Source organism: Hyla sarda, chromosome 7 (assembly GCF_029499605.1).
Source record: "Hyla sarda isolate aHylSar1 chromosome 7, aHylSar1.hap1, whole genome shotgun sequence".
Lineage (NCBI taxonomy): Eukaryota > Metazoa > Chordata > Amphibia > Anura > Hylidae > Hyla > Hyla sarda.
The window spans coordinates 199,674,878-199,694,502 of NC_079195.1; the positions used below are offsets into that span (position 1 = coordinate 199,674,878).

At 48.7% G+C, this 19,625-nt stretch overlaps 1 protein-coding gene across 6 annotated transcripts in view; it reads left to right on the top strand.

The window, feature by feature from the left end:
* DCST2 (DC-STAMP domain containing 2) overlaps nt 1-19,418 on the top strand; it is a 74,357-nt gene extending 54,939 nt beyond the window's left edge. For 3 of the 6 annotated variants that reach the window (XM_056532122.1, XM_056532119.1, XM_056532120.1), the window contains exons 14-15: nt 18,513-18,749; nt 19,035-19,413. In XM_056532122.1, the coding sequence (XP_056388097.1) occupies nt 18,513-18,749; nt 19,035-19,221 (424 nt within the window). In that variant the 3' untranslated portion in view covers nt 19,222-19,413. Of the gene's footprint in view, nt 1-18,512; nt 18,750-19,034 lie in introns of all 6 variants that reach the window. The other 3 variants (XM_056532116.1, XM_056532117.1, XM_056532118.1) reach the window with 2 other exon arrangements.
* The last annotated feature ends 207 nt before the right edge of the window (nt 19,419-19,625 follow it).

Sequence of the window (19,625 nt, forward strand, 5' to 3'; positions counted from 1 at the left end):
AGCAGCCCCTGGCTTCTAATTCTCATGTCCGGACCTTCCTTCAAGGAGTGGTGCACGCTGTTCCTCCTTATCGGTCACCCTCTCCCCCTTGGGACTTGAATTTGGTTCTGAGTGCCCTCCAGGGTGCTCCCTTTGAGCCCCTTAGAGAGGTGTCTCTCCGCCTCCTTTCTTGGAAAGTGGCGCTATCACCTCCATCCGGAGGGTGTCTGAATTGGCAGCTCTTTCCTGCCGTTCTCCGTTTCTGGTGATCCACCAGGACAAGGTTGTTTTCCGGACAGATCCTTCATTTTTGCCTAAGGTGGTTTCGGCCTTTCATCTCAATGAGGACATTGTCCTCCCGTCTTTTTGTCCTGCTCCTTCTCATCCAAAGGAGCGCTTACTACACAAGCTGGATGTAGTTCGGGCTGTTAGGTCTTATCTCTCCATCACTTCTTCGTTTCGTCAGTGTGATTCCTATTTCGTCCTTACGGAAGGTTGTCGCAAGGGACAGCCTGCTTCCAAGGCCACCATTTCTAGGTGGATTCGGTCCGCCATTTCGGAAGCCTATCGCTGCAAGGGGAAGATTCCTCCTTTCAGGGTTGTGGCTCATTCTACCCGTTCTGTTGGGGCATCCTGGGCTCTCCAGAATAGAGCCTCGGCCTTGCAGATTTGCAAGGCGGCTACCTGGTCGTCTTTGCACACTTTCTCGAGGTTTAACCGAGTCCATACTTTCGCATCGGCTGATGCTAGTCTGGGTCGTAAAGTGTTGCAGGCGGCAGTGGATCGGCCGTCTGCCTGACTGTTATCTGCCCACCCAAGGGACGGCTTTGGTACGTCCCACGGTCTGTGTCCCCCAGTGGAGCCGATAGAGAAAAGGAGATTTTTATTTACTTACCGTAAAATCTCTTTCTCGGAGGATCCATTGGGGGACACAGCTCCTGCCCTTTTTGGGATTTCCTTTGGTTCTCTGTCCAAGGGTGTGTTCAGTTTTGCTTTTTCTTCTGGTTCTCGGACAGTTTTGGGTTTTCATTTGACCTGTTGGTCTACTCCTATTGCTCTGGAACTTAAACTGATTAGCTCAGGGCCTGAAGGCGGGTATATCCTGCTGGGAGGAGCCACATTTTTTTATTACCATAGTGTCACACCTCCTAGAGACAGCATAATACACCCACGGTCTGTGTCCCCCAATGGATCCTCCGAGAAAGAAATTTTACAAAAATCTCCTTTTTTCATTTTCACGGACCACTGTTCCAATAATCTGTCAGACACCTGTGGGGTTTAAATGCTCACTGTACCCCTTATTACATTACGTGAGGGGTGTCGTTTTCAAAATAGGGTCACATGTTGGGGGGTCCATTGTTCTGGCACTATGGGGGCTTTGTAAACACACGTGGCCTTCAATTCCGGACACATTTTCTCTTCAAAATCCCAATGGCGCTCCCTCTCTTCTGAGCATTGTAGTTCGCCCGCCAAGCACTTTACATCCACATTTGGGGTATTTTCTTACTCAGAAGAAATGGGGTTACAAATTTGGGGGGGCTTTTTTCCTATTTCCCCTTGTGAAAATGAAAAATTTAGGGTAACACCAGCATTTTAGTGAAAAAAAAAAAATGTTTTCATTTTCCCATCCAACTTTAATGAAAATTTGTCAAACACCTGTGGGGTGTTAAGGCTCACTATACCCCTTGTTACATTCCGTGAGGGGTGTAGTTTCCAAAATGGGGTCACATGTTGGTATTTGTTTGTTTTTTGCGTTTATGTCAGAACCGCCGTAAAATTAGCCACCCCTGTGCAAATCACCAATTTAGGCTTCAAATGTACATAGTGCGCTCTCACTCTGGAGCCTTGTTATGCGCCAGCAGAACATTTCGCCGCCCACATCTGGGATATTTCCGTACTCAGGAGAAATTGCGTCTGGGTCTTTTTTTCCTTTTACTTCTTGTGAAAATAAAAAGTAAAGGGCAACACCAGCTTGTTAGTGTAAAAAATGTTGCATTTTACTCTAACAGGCTGGTGTAGACCCCAACTTTTCCTTTTCATAAGGGGTAAAAGGAGAAAAAGCCCCCCAAAATTTGTAATGTAATTTCTCCCGAGTACGGAGATACCCCATATGTGGCCCTAAACTGTTTCCTTGAAATACGACAGGGCTCCGAAGTGAGAGAGCGCCATGCGCGTTTGAGGACTAAATTAGGGATTGCATAGGGGTGGAAATAGGGGTATTCTACGCCAGTGATTCCCAAACAGGGTGCCTCCAGCTGTTGCTAAACTCCCAGCATGCCTGGACAGTCAGTGGCTGTCCAGAAATGCTGGGAGTTGTTGTTTTGCAACAGCTGGAGGCTCCATTTTGGAAACACTGCAGTACAATACGTTTCTAATTTTTAATTGGGGGTTTATTGAAAGAGCTTTATTGTCCGTTCAGTCATTACAAGTCATACAATAAATTACAATCACACAAAGCATGACAGTACAATACACAGCAAAGGTTCCCTAAGCTATACATTGCACATCATGCTATTCTAACACTCCGCTCAATCCTGTAATAGAAAAGCACAAGATATCGAATAACAAAACAATACAATCTGTGATCGGGGTAGGGGCGCGGGCGATTATGTGGGAGTGGGGAGGGGGCGGATCACAGGGCCAAACTGCTGGGCTGTATCTTCAAGGAGACATGGGAGGAGAGGGGTCTTCACTCCTCTTCTTCCTCATCGACGGCCGGGCTGTCCAAGATGTAATAGTCTCTAAGCAGGCTCTTGATGAACCTGCGGCAGTCCCGGACGGACATGTTCTCCCTGTTGATCACGAGGCGGTTCCTGACAAGCCACACTGCGTCCTTAAAACAGTTAATAAGGCGCCAGGCCTCCTGGATGGCCTCCATGTCGTGGGTCCCAGGGAACAGACCGTAAAGCACCGAATGGTACGATATGCAGTTCCTGGGTACAGAGTCTCTGAGTTCATGTTCCAGGGCGTCCAACAGACCCTGTGTAAAGGAGCACTGCCAAAACACGTACAAAGATGTTTCCTCCACATAGGGGCACCGGGGGCAGTACCGGGTTGTGCACAGGATGCGGGCATGCATGAACGACCAGAGAGAGAGTCCTCCCTTGACGGCCATCCACGACAAGTCCTTGTGTCCATTGGTAAGCCACTTTGAGGCCACATTAGTCCAAACTGTGTCTGCAGTGGCTGCGAGGAGTCCCGGAACCAGCTCAGTCAAGTCCTTAGCTCGGATGAGCTTGTAGATTGTCTTCGGCTTCCATAGGTCAGGTTTCAGTCCTTCCAGCTGGTGCTCCCTCACAAACCGGACAACATCCCCATAGAAACAGGGAGCATTCCAGTTGTAAGGGATGGAGCTGTCCCACCTGTCCCAGCCCAGCTGTCTCCAGAGGGGCATGAGAAACAAGCGAGACATGGACCTGCCCGCTGAGCCAGTCTTTTCAACAAGAGTCCGCTGCACGCTGACACATGCAAAGGAGGCCCTCAGCAGAGTGGGGATATCGGGTATTCCCTTCCCACCCTTGCGGGGCTCCTTGTACATCACAGTCATCTTGACTCAGATGAAGCGAAACACTGTCCGGGTGATGGCCTTGCAAACGGTGGTATGGGGAGGCCAGGCCTGTGTGGTATACTGGAGCACAGGCAAAACTTCACTACGCAGGACAAGTGCTTTGCCTTCAATAGAGCGCTTTCTGGAGCTCCACAGTCCGATCTTAGAGTTCATCTTTCCTAGTCGGTCTTGCCAAGACTTAAGGGCCGCTCCTTCCTTCCCGAACCAGACTCCAAGAATTTGAATGAAGTCCGGCTTAACAGTAAAGGGGAAGAGGGCGGAAGAAGCCAGGTGCCATTCCCCGAGGTGCCATTCCCCGAAGAGCATGGCTTCCGACTTGCCGCAGTTGACTTTTGCCCCCGAAGCTCTGCCAAAGTCCTCGCAGGTCTGGACGAGTGCAGTCACCGAACGCTGGTCAGCGCAGAAGACGGTCACGTCGTCCATGTAGAGCGAGCACTTGACCTCGTAGCGATCTGGTCCTGGTGCGTTGATCCCTCTGATCTCTCCATTCTGCCGGATAGTCTCAGCGAAGAGCTCTATAACACAAACAAAAAGAAGAGGTGAAAGAGGGCAGCCTTGTCTAACCCCTGAAAGGATGGAAAAGGGGTTAGTCTTCCAGCCGTTCACCAACACCGTGCTGTAAATATCAAAATACATGACGTTAACAAAAGAGCAAAACATCTTCACCAGACCTAGCCTGTACAAAGCCCTGCCCATGAATGCGTGGGAGACCCGGTCAAACGCCTTCTCCTGATCCAAACTGATCAGGGCGGCGTGGCCACAACGGTCCTGGATGTAATGGACTGTGTCTCTCACAAGGGCAAGGCTGTCAGCAATCGTGCGACCAGGAATGCCGCATGTCTGGTCCGGATGGACGATCTGCTCGATGACAGATTTCAGCCTGTTGGCCAGCACCTTGGCGAGGATCTTGTAGTCCACGTTCAGGAGAGAGATGGGACGCCAGTTTTTCAGGTCACATCTCTCTCCCTTCCGCTTATACAAGATCGTGATCATCCCTTCCCTCAATGACGGAGGCATTCTGCCCCCCACCACCATCTCCTCGTACACCTTAAACAGGTCTGGACAGATCAGGTCACCCAGCGCTACATAGAGCTCGGCCGGGAGACCGTCACTGCCCGGGGTCCTGCCGGGCTTAAAGGATTTAGTTGCAGAGAGCAGCTCCCCCACCGTCAAGGGATCGTCCATAGCCGCCGCACCTGCGGGATCAACAACGTTAGTGATACCTGACAGGAACCTCTCGGCGGCTTCGGGGTCGGATGACTTGGGGGCGTAGATGTTGCTGTAGAAGTCGGAGACGACCCCCACCACCTCCTCCTTGCCCCTCCTCATGTGTCCGGTCTCATCTCGTAGCTCAGTCAGGGGCGTGTGGCCAGCATGGAGCTTCCTGAAAAAGAAAGTTACACTTCTCACCCTTCTCCAGGTTCTCCACCTTGGAACGAAAGACGATTCGCTTGGATTCCTCCTCAAAGTGCCTTTTCAAGCTCTTTTTGGTCTCCTCCAGCTCCTCCCTGACGTCCCAGCCACACTGGAGCAGGTCCTGCAGGGACCGCAGCTCGCCCTGCAGTTTCCTGAAGTCCCACTTCTTCGCACATGCCTGTTGTCTGCCTTTTGCCTGAAAGAAACAACGGAACTCGACTTTAACATATTCCCACCAATCGCTGATGCAGTTAAACAGACATTTGTCATTATGCCATACAAGGTACGCATCCCTGTGGCAGGGGAGGGACTGGACGGGGCAGGGGTGGTGGCTTTCGCCTTCTTACCCTCCTTGGTCGGCTTGGCCATCCGTGCTGCTGGCTCCGGAGCTGGGACTGGCTTTGGTGCTCTCGCTGCCACAGATTCCCATGTTCTCTCCCTCTGGGGGCAGTCCTTGTAGCTGTGGGCCGCCAATCCGCAGAGGTTGCAGGTCTTGCTCTTGGGGCAATCCTTGGTCGTGTGACCTGTCACACGGCAAAACCTGCAGGCATCCTCCTTACAGTCCTTGCCCTCGTGGCCCATCTTACCACATCTCCTGCAGGTCTGCGGCATGTCCGGGTAGAAGATAAGTCCTGTGGAGTTGCCCAAGGAGAATCTCGGTGGCAGGTGCTGTAGTCCATCTGGAGAAGCAAGGTTCTTGTTCAGTCTGACGACCACAGACCACTTGCAGGTCCAGTATTCTAGGGATTTCAGGATGCGGGTGGGCTCCCTCACCATGGTGCAGAAGCGCTTCAGGAAGGTCGAGATGTCCATGCCTGGGGTGTGTGGGTTCCGCATTGAGACCGTCACCCGCCTCTCCTCTCTTTGAATAGGGCAGTTGCCCACAAAGCGAGAGAAAGGGGATTCGCGACTCACCGTTTTCACCGCCTCCCAGTATCTTCTACAGGTCCCAATGGTGGCAAAGGTGATATAGAAGATTCCGGACATGAACGTTGCTATTCCAAGGGTATCAGCCGTGGAGAAGCCTTGATCCGCCAGCATCTTCTTGCAGAACATGTCGTGGGACATGAGGGCTATAGTTCAGAGACTACCATATAGTGGTCTCAAACTGTAGCCCTCCAGCTGTTGCAAAACTACAACTCCCAGCATGCCCAAACAGCTGTCTGGGCATGCTGGGAGTTGTAGTTTTGCAACATCTGGAGTGCTACTGTATAGAGACCACTATATAGTGGTCTCGGACTGCAGCCCTCCAGATGTTGCTAGGCAACTTACCGGCTTCCGTCGGATCCAGGGAGCCTGCTGCACGACATCACCGCCCGCCGATCTCCGACACCGATCGTCGCCCGCAGCCTCCGCAGATCAGTAAGTGGACTCCGGCGCCGGTCCCCTTCATTTCCCCATTCTGCCCCGCCTATTGTGGGTGGGCAGGACGGGGAAAACGAAAGTTAACCCCCCCACCCCCGATCTGCTATTGGTGGTCGCGTCTAGACCACCAACAGGAGCGGTGGCACCCCTGCCACCTCACTCCTGTCTCTTCAAGGGGATTGTGGGTGTCTTAGACACCCGCGATCCCCTTATATTCCGGGTCACCATAGACCCGTAATGACCCGGAATCGCGCAAATCGCAAGTGTGAATTCACTTGCGATTTGCGCCGATCGCCAACATGGGGGGGGGTCTGATGACCTCCCTGGGCATTTGCGCGGGGTGACTGCTGATCGATATCAGCAGTCACCCCGGTCTGGTCCCCGCCCGGCACGCGGTGGGGACCGAAATTCCCACGGAAGTATGAGTACGTGCCTGGTCCTTAAGACCCAGGGTGCAGGAACGTACTCATACGTGCTTGGTCCTTAACCCCTTAAGGACTGAGCCCTTTTTCACCTTAAGGACTGAGCCCTTTTTTGCAATTCTGACCACTGTCACTTTAAACATTAATAACTCTGGAATGCTTTTAGTTATCAATCTGATTCCGAGATTGTTTTTTCGTGACATATTCTACTTTAACATACTGGTAAAATTTTGTGGTAACTTGCATCCTTTCTTGGTGAAAAATCCCAAAATTTGATGAAAAAAATGAAAATTTTGCATTTTTCTAACTTTGAAGCTCTCAGCTTGTAAGGAAAATGGATATTCAAAATATATATTTTTTTGGAACACATATACAATATGTCTACTTTATGTTTGCATCATAAAATTGACGTGTTTTTACTTTTGGAAGACACCAGAGGGCTTCAAAGTTCAGCAGCAATTTTCAAATTTTTCACAAAATTTTCAAATTCGATATTTTTCAGGGACCAGTTCAGGTTTGAAGTGGATTTGAAGGGTCTTCATATTAGAAATACCCCATAAATGACCCCATTATGAAAACTGCACCCCCCAAAGTATTCAAAATGACATTCAGTAAGTGTTTTAACCCTTTAGGTGTTTCACAGGAATAGCAGCAAAGTGAAGGAGAAAATTCAAAATCTTCATTTTTTACACTCGCATGTTCTTGTAGACCCAATTTCTGAATTTTTGCAAGGGGTAAAAGGAGAAAATTTATACTTATATTTGTAGCCCAATTTCTTTCGAGTAAGCACATACCTCATATGTCTGTGTTAATTGTTCGGCGGGCGCAGTAGAGGGCTCAGAAGGGAAGGAGCGACAAGGGGATTTTGGAGAGTACGTTTTTCTGAAATGGTTTTAGGGGGGCATGTCACCTTTAGGAAGCCCCTAGGGTGTCAAAACAGCAAAACAAAAACACATGGCATACCATTTTGGAAACTAGACCCCTTGGGGAATGTAACAAGGGGTAAAGTGAACCTTAATACCCCACAGGGGTTTCACGACTTTTGCATATGTAAAAAAAGATATATATTTTTTACCTAAAATGCTTGGTTTCTCAAAAATTTGACATTTTTACAAAGGGTTAAAGCAGAAAATACCCCCCAAAATTTGAAGCCCAATTTCTCCCGATTCAGAAAACGCCCCATATGGGGGTGAAAAGTGCTCTGCTGGCGCACTACAGGTCTCAGAAGAGAAGGAGTCACATTTGGCTTTTTGCAAGCAAATTTTGCTCTGGGGGCATGCCGCATTTAGGAAGCCCCTGTGGTGCCAGGACAGCAAAAAAAAACACATGGCATACCATTTTGTAAACTAGACCCCTTGGGGAATGTAACAAGGGGTAAAGTGAACCTTAATACCCCACAGGGGTTTCACGACTTTTGCATATGTAAAAAAAAATGTATATTTTTTACCTAAAATGCTTGGTTTCTCAAAAATTTTACATTTTTACAAAGGGTTAAAGCAGAAAATACCCCCCAAAATTTGAAGCCCAATTTCTCCCGATTCAGAAAACACCCCATATGGGGGTGAAAAGTGCTCTGTTGGCGCACTACAGGTCTCAGAAGAGAAGGAGTCACATTTGGCTTTTTGAAAGCAAATTTTGCTCTGGGGGCATGCCGCATTTAGGAAGCCCCTATGGTGCCAGGACCGCAAAAAAAACCCACATGGCATACCATTTTGGAAACTAGAGCCCTCGGGGAATGTAACAAGGGGTTAAGTGAACCTTAATACCCTACAGGTGTTTCACGACTTTTGCATATGTAAAAAAAAATAAAAAAATGTACCTAAAATGCTTGGTTTCCCAAAAAATTTACATTTATACAAAGGGTTAAAGCAGAAAATACCCCCCAAAATTTGAAGCCCAATTTCTCCCGAGTACGGCGATACCCCATATGTGACCCTTAACTGTTGCCTTGAAATACGACAGGGCTCCAAAGTGAGAGCGCCATGCGCATTTGAGGCCTAAATTAGGGATTGCATAGGGGTGGACATAGGGGTATTCTACGCCAGTGATTCCCAAACAGGGTGCCTCCAGCTGTTGCAAAACTCCCAGCATTCCTGGACAGTCAACGGCTGTCCGACAATACTGGGAGTTGTTGTTTTGCAACAGCTGGAGGCTCCGTTTTGGAAACCGTGGCGTACCAGACGTTTTTCATTTTTATTGGGGAGGGGAGGGGGGCTGTATAGGGGTATGTGTATATGTAGTGTTTTTTACTTTTTATTTTATTTTTTGTTAGTGTAGTGTAGTGTTTTTAGGGTACAGTCACACGGGCGGGGGTTCACAGTAGTTTCTCGCTGGCAGTTTGAGCTGTTGCAGAAAATTTGCTGCAGCTCAAACTTGCAGCCCGATACCTACTGTAAGCCTCCGCCCATGTGAGTGTACCCTGTACATTCACATTGGGGGGGGACATCCAGCTGTTGCAAAACTACAACTCCCAGCATGCGCTGACAGACTGTACATGCTGAGAGTTTTAGTTTTGCAACAGCTGTAGGCACACTGGTTATGTATCACGGAGTTTGTGACCTTACTCAGTGTTTCAAAACCAGTGTGCGACCAGCTGTTGCAAAACTACAACTCCCAGCATCGTGTAAGGTGACTGCTGGGAGTTGTAGTTTGCAACAGCTGGAGGCACACCGGTCGTGAAACAATGAGTTAGGTAAAAAAAAAACTAAGTTTCACAACCAGTGTGCCTTCAGCTGTTGCAAAACTACAACTCTCAGCAGTCACCGACAGCCAACGGGCATGCTGGGAGTTGTAGTTATGCAACCAGCAGATGCACCACTACAACTCCCAGCATGCACTTTAGCTGTTTGTGCAAGCTGGGAGTTGTAGTTACACAACAGCTGAAGGTACACTTTTCCATAGAAAGAATGTGCCTCCAGCTGTTGCAAAACCATAAGTCCCAGCATGCCCATAAGGGAATGCTGGGAGTTGTGGTGGTCTGCCTCCTGCTGTTGCATAACTACAGCTCCCAGCATGCCCTTTTTGCATGCTGGGAGCTGTTGCTAAGCAACAGCAGGAGGCTGTAACTCACCTCCTGCTGCTGCTCCATCGCTGGCTGTCCCTCGCCGCCGCCGTCGCTCCTGGGGCCCCGATCCCAACATTAACGCCGGGGATCGGGGTCCCCAGCACCCGGGGTCGTCTTCCCGCACCCGCTCACGCCCTCCGGAAGAGGGGCGGAGCGGGTGCGGGAGTGACACCCGCAGCAGGCGCCCTGATTGGTCGGCCGGTAATCCGGCCGACGAATCAGGGCGATCGTGAGGTGGCACCAGTGCCACCTCACCCCTGCAGGCTCTGGCTGTTCGGGGCCGTCAGAGACGGCCCCGAACAGCCAGTAATTCCGGGTCACCGGGTCACTGGAGACCCGATTGACCCGGAATCGCCGCAGATCGCTGGACTGAATTGTCCAGCGATCTGCGGCGATCGCCGACATGGGGGGGCATAATGACCCCCCTGGGCGATATGCCGGGATGCCTGCTGAAAGATTTCAGCAGGCATCCGGCTCCGGTCCCCAACCGGCTAGCGGTGGGGACCGGAATTCCCACGGGCGTATGGATACGCCCTGCGTCCTTAAGGACTCGGGATGCAGGGCGTATCCATACGCCCTGCGTCCTTAAGAGGTTAAGATGTTAAAGGGGTACTCCGGTGGAAAACTTTTTTTTTTTTTTAAATCAACTGGTGCCAAACGTTAAACAGACTTGTAAATTACTTCTATTAAAAAATCTTAATCCTTCCAGTACTTATTAGCTGCTGAATACTACAGAGGAAATTCTTTTCTTTTTGGAACACAGAGCTCTCTGCTGACATCATGACCACAGTGCTCTCTGCTGACATCTCTGTCCATTTTAGGAACTGTCCAGAGCAGCATATGTTTGCTATGGGGATTTTCTCCTCCTCTGGACAATTCTTAATATGGACAGAGATGTCAGCAGAGAGCACTGTGCTTACGATGTTAGCACAGAGCTCTTTGTCCCAAAAAGAAAATAATTTCTTTGTTTAACTTTCTGGCACCAGTTGATTTAAAAAAAAGAAAAAAGTTTTCCACCCCTTTAATAACCCTTTGTTAGGATAGAGTCACAGGGAACGCATCCTCAGCATATTTCACACTGCGGATGCGCCAACGGCTGCTGTGGCTGTGGAATCCAAGGTGGTGTCGCCCTTCCACCTGAATGAGAACATCGTGTTGCCCTCCTTCTGCCCGTCCCCCTCCCATCCGAGAGAGCGCCGGCTTCATAAGCTGGACTTGGTTCGAGCGGTGCGGACCTATTTGTCGGTCACCTCCTCCTTTCGGCAATGTGACTCCCTGTTTGTGCTCCCTGAGGGGAGGTGCCGGGGTCTCCCAGCCTCCAAGTCCACAATCTCCCGGTGGATTTGATCCGCCATTTCGGAGGCGTACCGCTGTAAGGGTCAGGTGCCTCCCTTCCACGTGACGGCTCACTCCACCCGTGTGGTAGGGGCCTCCTGGGCGGTCTGTCATGGGGCCTCAGCCCTGAAGGTTTGCAAGGCTGCGACTTGGTCGTCCCTGCATACCTGTACCAAGTTTTACAGGGTGCATACTTTTGCGTCCTCCGACGCAGGCCTGGGCCGCAAGGTTTTACAGGCAGCGGTTCGTGATTCCGCCTGAGCCTTCTTCTGTCGGGGTTGGTTTGCCCTCCCAGGGACTGCTTTAGGACGTCCCATGGTCCTGAAGCGCTCAAGAAAAGTAGAATTTTGGACTTACCGTAAATTCTCTTTCTCGGAGCTTCTATTGGGGGACACAGCACCCACCCATTGTTTTGTTGCAGCCAACTGTTCTTACGCCCTTCCGGGGCGGGGGTTGCTCTCCCTTTTTTTTTTCGGTCGGTTGTTCTTTTTCTGGGTGGTGTGTTCAACTTTCTTTCTGGGTTGGCTCTCCTTCTGCTTTGGGACTAAAACTGAGTTGCTCAGAGCCAGGAGGCGGGTATATCCTGCCAGGAGGAGCCAGCCTTCTTTTGCTTTTTGCCTAGTGTCAGCCTCCTAGTGGCAAGCAGCATATACCTATATTATAAATAACATATATGGTATTTTATAAATGGGTATATGCTCTTGCCACTAGTAGGCGCTGACACTAGGAAAAAAAGTCATCTCCTCCCTGGCAGGATATACCCGCCCACCTGTAGTGAGGTTATCAGTTTACTCGTAAAGCAGTAGGAGAAGCCAACAAGAAATATGTCCGAAGGACCCTAGAAAGGAATCTCGGAGAGACAACTCAAGAACCAGAAAGAACAATCCGGAAAAAAGAAGGGTGCGGTGTCCCCCAATGAGAGCTGCGAGAAAGAGATTTTACGGTGAGAACAAAAATCTCCTTTTCTCTTGCGCTTCTCATTGGGGGACACCTTACTGATGGTCCCCCAAAGCAGTCCCCTAGGGTGGGAAAAGTACAACCACCAGAGAAGAAGGAATCAGTCCCAAGACTGAACTCACGTGACCACGGAGCCCGTGGAAGAGCCCCCAGGTCGGAGACAAACTAAAGCCAGAAAGTGAGCTCCCGGAAGATCGCCCGTCCAAGAAGATGAACTAGGCCCCCAATGAAAAGGCTGACCTCTGGGGGGGGGACGGGGGACCAGACAGGAATGGAATGTCCCAGATCTGAACCAGGACCAAGGTTGAAAGAACTACTTGAAAAGAAGGCACGCCACAGCATCCAAGGACAGAGTCTGAGCCAAAGACCAACAATTCATGGACCCAGTGGTCCAGGCGGACCCGAGCACTCTGAAAAAACATCCCGCCAGAACGGGAACAGAGGAGGGAACAAAGGAGAGCCCAACTAGGACTCCCAGGGTTTGGGCGCAGTGATAAGCGCGCCAGAGGAGAAAGGCTTCAGTGCGGTATAACTGACACCCACAAAAATGGAAAGGGGAAGAAGAACAAAACCGTCAATGGAAACCACACAAATTCCTCCAACAGAGGAGAGAGTCCAGGCTGCTGAGCAGCAGTAGATAACCAAAAAGGTGGATGAGAGCCAGAGGCTGCCAAGGTGGCTGGCAAGCCCACAAGCCTAGATAGTAAGAAATTCAACAGCATAGTCCCTCTAGAAGGGGGAAAAAAACAAGGGTGAGCAAATTTGGGAAGAAAACACCAGTAAAGACCCATGCCAAGCACCCTGATCCCCACACCCCCTGTGGAGAGGGGAATGGCAAGCACGCTAGGCCCAGCAGCAAAAGGGGGAAAAAAAACAGCCCCACGGCCATGGGACAAGTGCGGGGTGGACAGAGCCCCCACCCCTCGAGATAGTCCAACGCCGTCTCGAGGGACCACCAGGAGTCCCCCGAGGGATCGGAAGCCTGCTCACTGGAGCTGGACAGAAAACACAAACGTGTTGAGAGCCAATCCAGATGGAGAAGAGGGTAACAGAGTGGGTGCCTGAGGCACCCGGACAGAAAACCCTGGAAAAAATGCCTGTAGGCATAGGGAGAGGCTGAACTGACTGTTGCCCCGCAGGCCTCATGGCAGAACAGGAGTGGCCAATCACCACAGGACCGCGGAAGCAAAAACCACAGGAAAACCCGAGGCTTACCCCACGGACCAGAAGGAAAGGGGGCTCCACCCCCACCGAGCGGCCCTAACGTACGTAGGAACACAGACAAGGAAACCTCCCGATAGTAGTGGGTACCAAGACTGCCCCACAGAGAAACCACAGAATCCAACAAAGAAGGTATGGGGAGCAGGAAACCTGCAGACACAGACTGACTGACAGGTAGAAAGAGGTCCGAACAACCCACAGAGACACACTCCGTGGAACAGCACCTGGAAGAGCCAGCAGACTACAGCTGCGGCAAAGAAGAAAGGAGGAAGGAGACCAGGAGTTTAGACAAACATGCAGACCCAGTCTGGCTAAGTGGTGAAGGGACCATGGTCACGCCGGGACCCGCATACTGACACCAGCCCTTGGACAGAGTTGCCAGCTCAGTATTTGATGCTGGGAACAAAATCCATGGGGCGACACAGGAGACACACTAAACAACATCATCCTGGAAGCGGGGTACCCGAACCACCATCCCCCGAGAGGAGATAGTATGGTAGATGACCGGATGTAGTAGGCAGGTCGTGGAAAACCGACTGGTCGGCAGGAAAAGAGTCCTGAACACAGAGGACAACTCCAGTCAGCCTCCCGTAAAAAGTGGGTGGCGTAGAAAACCAAGGCAGCATTCGTGCCAGCGGTCGGACCCCCCGCGATCAAACACTTATCCCCTATCCTGTGGAATGGGATAAGTGTAATTCCGCTGCAGTTGTCCTTTAATGGTATAGGCCCATAAAGAGAACAAAATATCCCATTGGCACCTCACCAGCAGTGAGGTACTGGAACTCCAGCCACAGATGGGTGGTGTAGGGAAACACGCAGATTACTGTTTGGGTTACAGGAATGGGACCATAGTAGACAGTGGAACACTCCATTGGACACCTCCAACAGTAGTGAGGTACCGGAATTGTAGTCACAGATACAGGAGCTGATGAATGTACAGTGGTCCCTCAAGTTACAATATTAACCCCTTAAGGACACATGACGTACTGGAACGTCATGTGTCCACTCCCGATCTATAACGCGGGGCCACGGCGTGGCCCCGCGTCATAGCGGTTCGGGCCCGGCCTCTAACAACGGCCGGGACCCGTGGCTAATAGCGCGCGGCATTGATCGCTGTGCCGCGCGCTATTAACCCTTTAGACGCGGCGTTCAAAGTTGAACGCCGCGTCTAAAGTGAAACCGAAAGCATGCCGGCTAGCTCAGTGGGCTGTTCGGGATAGCCGCGGTGAAATCGCGGCATCCCGAACAGCTGACAGGACAGCGGGAGGGCCCCTTCCTGCCTCCTCGCTGTCCGATCGCCGAATGACTGCTCAGTGCCTGAGATCCAGGCATGAGCAGTCATCCGGCAGAATCGTTGATCACTGGTTTCTTATGAGAAACCAGTGATCAATAATGAAGATCAGTGTGTGCAGTGTTATAGGTCCCTATGGGACCTATAACACTGCAAAAAAAAAGTGAAAAAAAAAAGTGAATAAAGATCATTTAACTCCTCCCCTATTAAAAGTTTGAATCACCCCCCTTTTCCAATAAAAAAAAAAACACAGTGTAAATAAAAATAAAAATAAACATATGTGGTATCACCGCGTGCGGAAATGTCCGAATTATAAAAATATATCATTAATTAAACCGCTCGGTCAATGGCGTGCGCGCAAAAAAATTCCAAAGTCCAAAATAGTGCATTTTTGGTCACTTTTTATATCATTTAAAAATGAAAAATGATCAATAAGTCCTATCAATGCAAAAATGGTACCGTTAAAAACTTCAGATCATGGCGCAAAAAATGAGCCCTCATACCGCCCCATACACGGAAAAATAAAAAAGTTATAGGTATTAAACGTATTAATTTTCCTGCATGTAGTTATGATTTTTTCCAGAAGTCCGACAAAATCAAACCTATATAAGTAGGATATCATTTTAATCGTATGGACCTACAGAATACATATCAGGTGTCATTTTTACCGAAAAATGTACTACGTAGAAACGGAAGCCCCCAAAAGTTACAAAACAGCGGTTTTTTTTTCAATTTTGTCGCACAATGATTTTTTTTCCCGCTTCACCATAGATTTTTGGGCAAAATGACTGACGTCATTACAAAGTAGAATTGGTGGCGCAAAAAATAAGCCATCATATGGATTTTTAGGTGTAAATTTGAAAGAGTTATGATTTTTTAAAGGCAAGTAGCAAAAAACGAAAATGCAAAAACGGAAAAACCTCCGGTCCTTAAGGGGTTAAAGGAGTACTCCGGAGCGCTGGTACTTAAAAAAAAAGTTTACCTCATCTGATGGCTCTTTCAAAGACCTTTCCAACGATACCTCATTTGTCAAATTTGGTCCAACCATTCTCTTGTAATTGCCACCTGTAGCTGTAAGCAGCCATGTCATAAAGACTACATTTCCCATGACTCCCTGCGCCAGCTTCCTGTTAGCTGCTGCTCTCTCCCCCTCCTCTCCCCCCCCCCAGGAAATTATAATAAATTATAATAAAGTGACGCCCACAGCTCCTTCCCTTGTGGTTATCTCCTCCCATCCTCCCCCTCCCAGCTCATCAGCCCTCTCCATGTGCCCACTAGCCCACTGATCCACCCATCCATGTGCCCACTAGCCCACTGATCCATGTGCCCACTAGCGCAGTGTTTCCCAACCAGGTTGCCTCCAGCTGTTGCAAAACTACAACTCCCAGCATGCCCGGACATGCTGGGAGTTGTAGTTTCGCAACAGCTGTAGGCACCCTGGTTGGGAAACACTGCACTAGCGGTGTCACAAGAATGCCGCAGCACTACGCAAATAGCGTAGGGCTAACACGAGGCTCCTATCGCTGCCTATGTTAGCCCTACACTATTTGCGTAGTGCTGCGGCATTCTTGTGACACCGCTAGTGCAGTGTTTCCCAACCAGGGTGCCTCCAGCTGTTGCGAAACTACAACTCCTAGCATGCCCGGACAGCTCCGGGCATGCTGGGAATTGTAGTTTCGCAACAGCTGGAGGCACCCTGGTTGGGAAACACTGCACTAGTGGTGTCACAAGAATGCTGCAGCACTACGCAAATAGCATAAGGCTAACGTAGGCAGCGATAGGAGCCTAGCGTTAGCCCTATGCTATTTGCGTAGTACTGTGCATGCGCAGAATAAATTAACTTTGGGGGAGTAGCCGACTCCGGGCGGGGAGGCCGGCACAGCCCGCAGTGACTCATGGGAGCGATGAGTCACCGGGCGAAGATGGCGGCGGATCAAGAAGAAATACAGGTCGAGCGTCATCAAAAGACCCAGCTTCCGGCCGGAGAGAAAAGCGAGGAGAAGACCGGGAAGAAGGCCATATGGAAAACGTGAGTATAATAGAATGTTATATAACTTTATATAAAAAGAAGAAAATTTGTTGGTGCAGCTCACAATTATACACTTACCGAGGTGATATGGGGTACACACCTATACCACGGTGTGTTGAATATATCAAAAGAAAAGAAAAACAGTATCCCCCACCTCAAGGTTAGTGTTTAAAAATAATAGTATTAATATTGCAATAAGACCGTGCTTCAATTATTCCAATAATTTATTAAAAATTCATTATATATATCTTATATTCCACTCTCACAGGGCCCTTGTGGGAGAAGAAACAATGTTAAAATACAAATAAAATAAAAATATATATATAACAGAATACAGAGTATTCTATATGCCACTTGTTTGTTGTGTTAGTTATTAATAGTACTGCAAAATTCTATCCATTAATGGACACCAATATGCTTATTAAATGTAACTGTCCTTTATGTTGCAGCAATGGTCGCTACAATGATGTTACAATGATATTGTGTTGTCTCTGGTTAGGTTATTCAAGTGCACTACAAACTGTAGTAGATGATTTAATAAATGATGATTTGTTACCAGTTCCTATGGTGCTCCTTTATAGTCAGCAATCCCTCGCTGAGCTGCAGATATACTTGCAGAGATGTGTGCTGGCGTGCACAGACGGCGGCTGGTCCTGACGGCGCAGGTCCCGGGTAATACCGCCCGATGGTACCAAGGAGATAGATGCAGAGTCCAGACCTAGAAGCAGATAAGTCCTGGAGGTGGATTGCTCATTCAGAGCTGTAGAAACTGTCCAGAGTGCAACTGTCCAGAGTGTGGCCGACCAGAGTCCTTGCAGTAGTAACTCTCTAAGCGACAGGTGGCATAAGTGGCATAATAATAAATTATTGGAATAATTGAAGCACGGTCTTATTGCAATATTAATCCTATTATTTTTAAACACTAACCTTGAGGTGGGGGATACTGTTTTTCTTTTCTTTTGTTATATAACTTTGCCTCATGCTCCAATTCCCCCATAAAAGGTTAGCTCCGGAGTACTCCTTTAATCGTTTCCAAAACGACCATTGCATGTCGAAATCACTGTATGTTGAGACCAGAACCCCATGGAAACCTGGTAATTGGTTCTAAAGGCACCAAAATGTCATCCAAAAATAGGAAAAAGTGAAAATGAAAGAAAAATAAAGATAAGGCAAGTTCTTACATATAAAAGTAAGAAAGATCTGCTGGGAGCTGTAAATCACGGTCTATGTCAGTGCATAAGCTTCAGCAATGCAGGTGTTCCACCAGGAAAAAGCCCACTCCGAATGATCGGCTCCCCCGGCCACAGACACACTGCACTATAGAAGGAAAGCAGAGGGATCACCGATAAGGCATCTCGCCCCAGTAAGCGGCAGCCCCTTGCATAATAAATTCAGGTCTAATTCATGCCTAGAACATTCCCCTGCGGACCGTGCGCCGGATGAGGGAGTCCGCAGCACTAGTCACGCAAGGGAACAGATCACTGGAACATGATCCCTGATTCTAAGGAGTCCCTGCAATAGAATAAAACTGCAATAAAGGTGTTGGCCACAAGATGGTGGCAAACACCAACAAATGGTCTGAGTGACCAAGAAGAAATGCATGGATATATATATATATATATATATATATATATATATATACACATACAAAACTGATTGCCTCACTGCAGCTGGGTGGGTATATGATACATACATAATATATACGAACAATTTGTTACAAAAGCTGAGCAGCGGAGTACCCCTTTAAGGGATTAATATAGAAGATCCTATATACATAGAAAGGTAGCCACCTCATGTTGTATACATCCATGATGTCATCAGGATGGATATGATGTCATCTCGGTTCTTTTTGTCTCGTTCTTCAGAGACTCCAGCGATGACGAACAAATCGCTTTATGGCTAGAAGGGCTGAAATCCATAGAAAAGGGTGAGAAGACTAAACGGAAGAAAATGAAAAAAGTCATCAAAGGTCATCTTAAAGAAGGGATCAAGAGAGGAAGAAGGAACGAGGAGCTCATCCAAAAATATAAGGAGTCTAGGATGTCCAGCGACTCAGAAGACACATCCGCACTAAGTGACGTGGACACCGGCGATGATTCTGAGTAATTTCTTTTACTACTTAGGGGTCTATGGGGGAGATTTATCAAAACCTGTGCAGAGGAAAAGTTGATCAGTTGCCCATAGCAACCAATCAGATCGCTTCTTTCACTCTCTAGAGACCTTTTCAAAAATGAAAGAAGCTTTCTGATTGGTTGCTGTGGGCAACTGGTTAACTTTTCCTTTGCACAGATCTTGATAAATCCCCCACTGTCCATGTCTTTCCAGCTCCATAGTAGTTTTTCTGCTTCTTCCCACTTCAATCCTCATCACTTTATTCATCTTTACAGGGACTACGACTTTAAATACCAATCGTCAAAGGTGACGGATGAATTCTACCAGGGCTGGCGTTCAACTCTCAGCAAACTAGAGGATGATGTCCTTTTTCTTACTGACGACGACATCCAAGACACGACTGGAGGTGGCACAAGGAACAGGGAGGTGCGGGATGTGGAGAGGAATCTTATTCATAAATAAGCCTTGTTTTCCCACATTCCCCTCCCCTCATAACCCTGCCATTCTCTTTCCTACCTGATCTATTTACCGGACTTGACCCTAACTGGATTGGATATTATCTACCTATCTTACAGACCAGACCTGTTCTAGGCATGTGGTGCAGGACTTAAAAAATAAACATATAAAAAAAAAAGCATTAAGGTTTAACCTTGAGTCCATGTTGGATAAGGACTTAGAAAACTTCTTTCAGGTGATCCAGGTGTTCCTGATATGTCCGAGAATAGACAATGACGTCATCTAAATACAACAGAACACGAAGTTAAGATGCCCCAAGCATCGCTCCATTAGGCGTTGGAAAGTAGCTGGTGCATTGCATAGTCCAAAGGGCATACTTTTGAACTCGAAGAGACCCATAGGGGTCACAA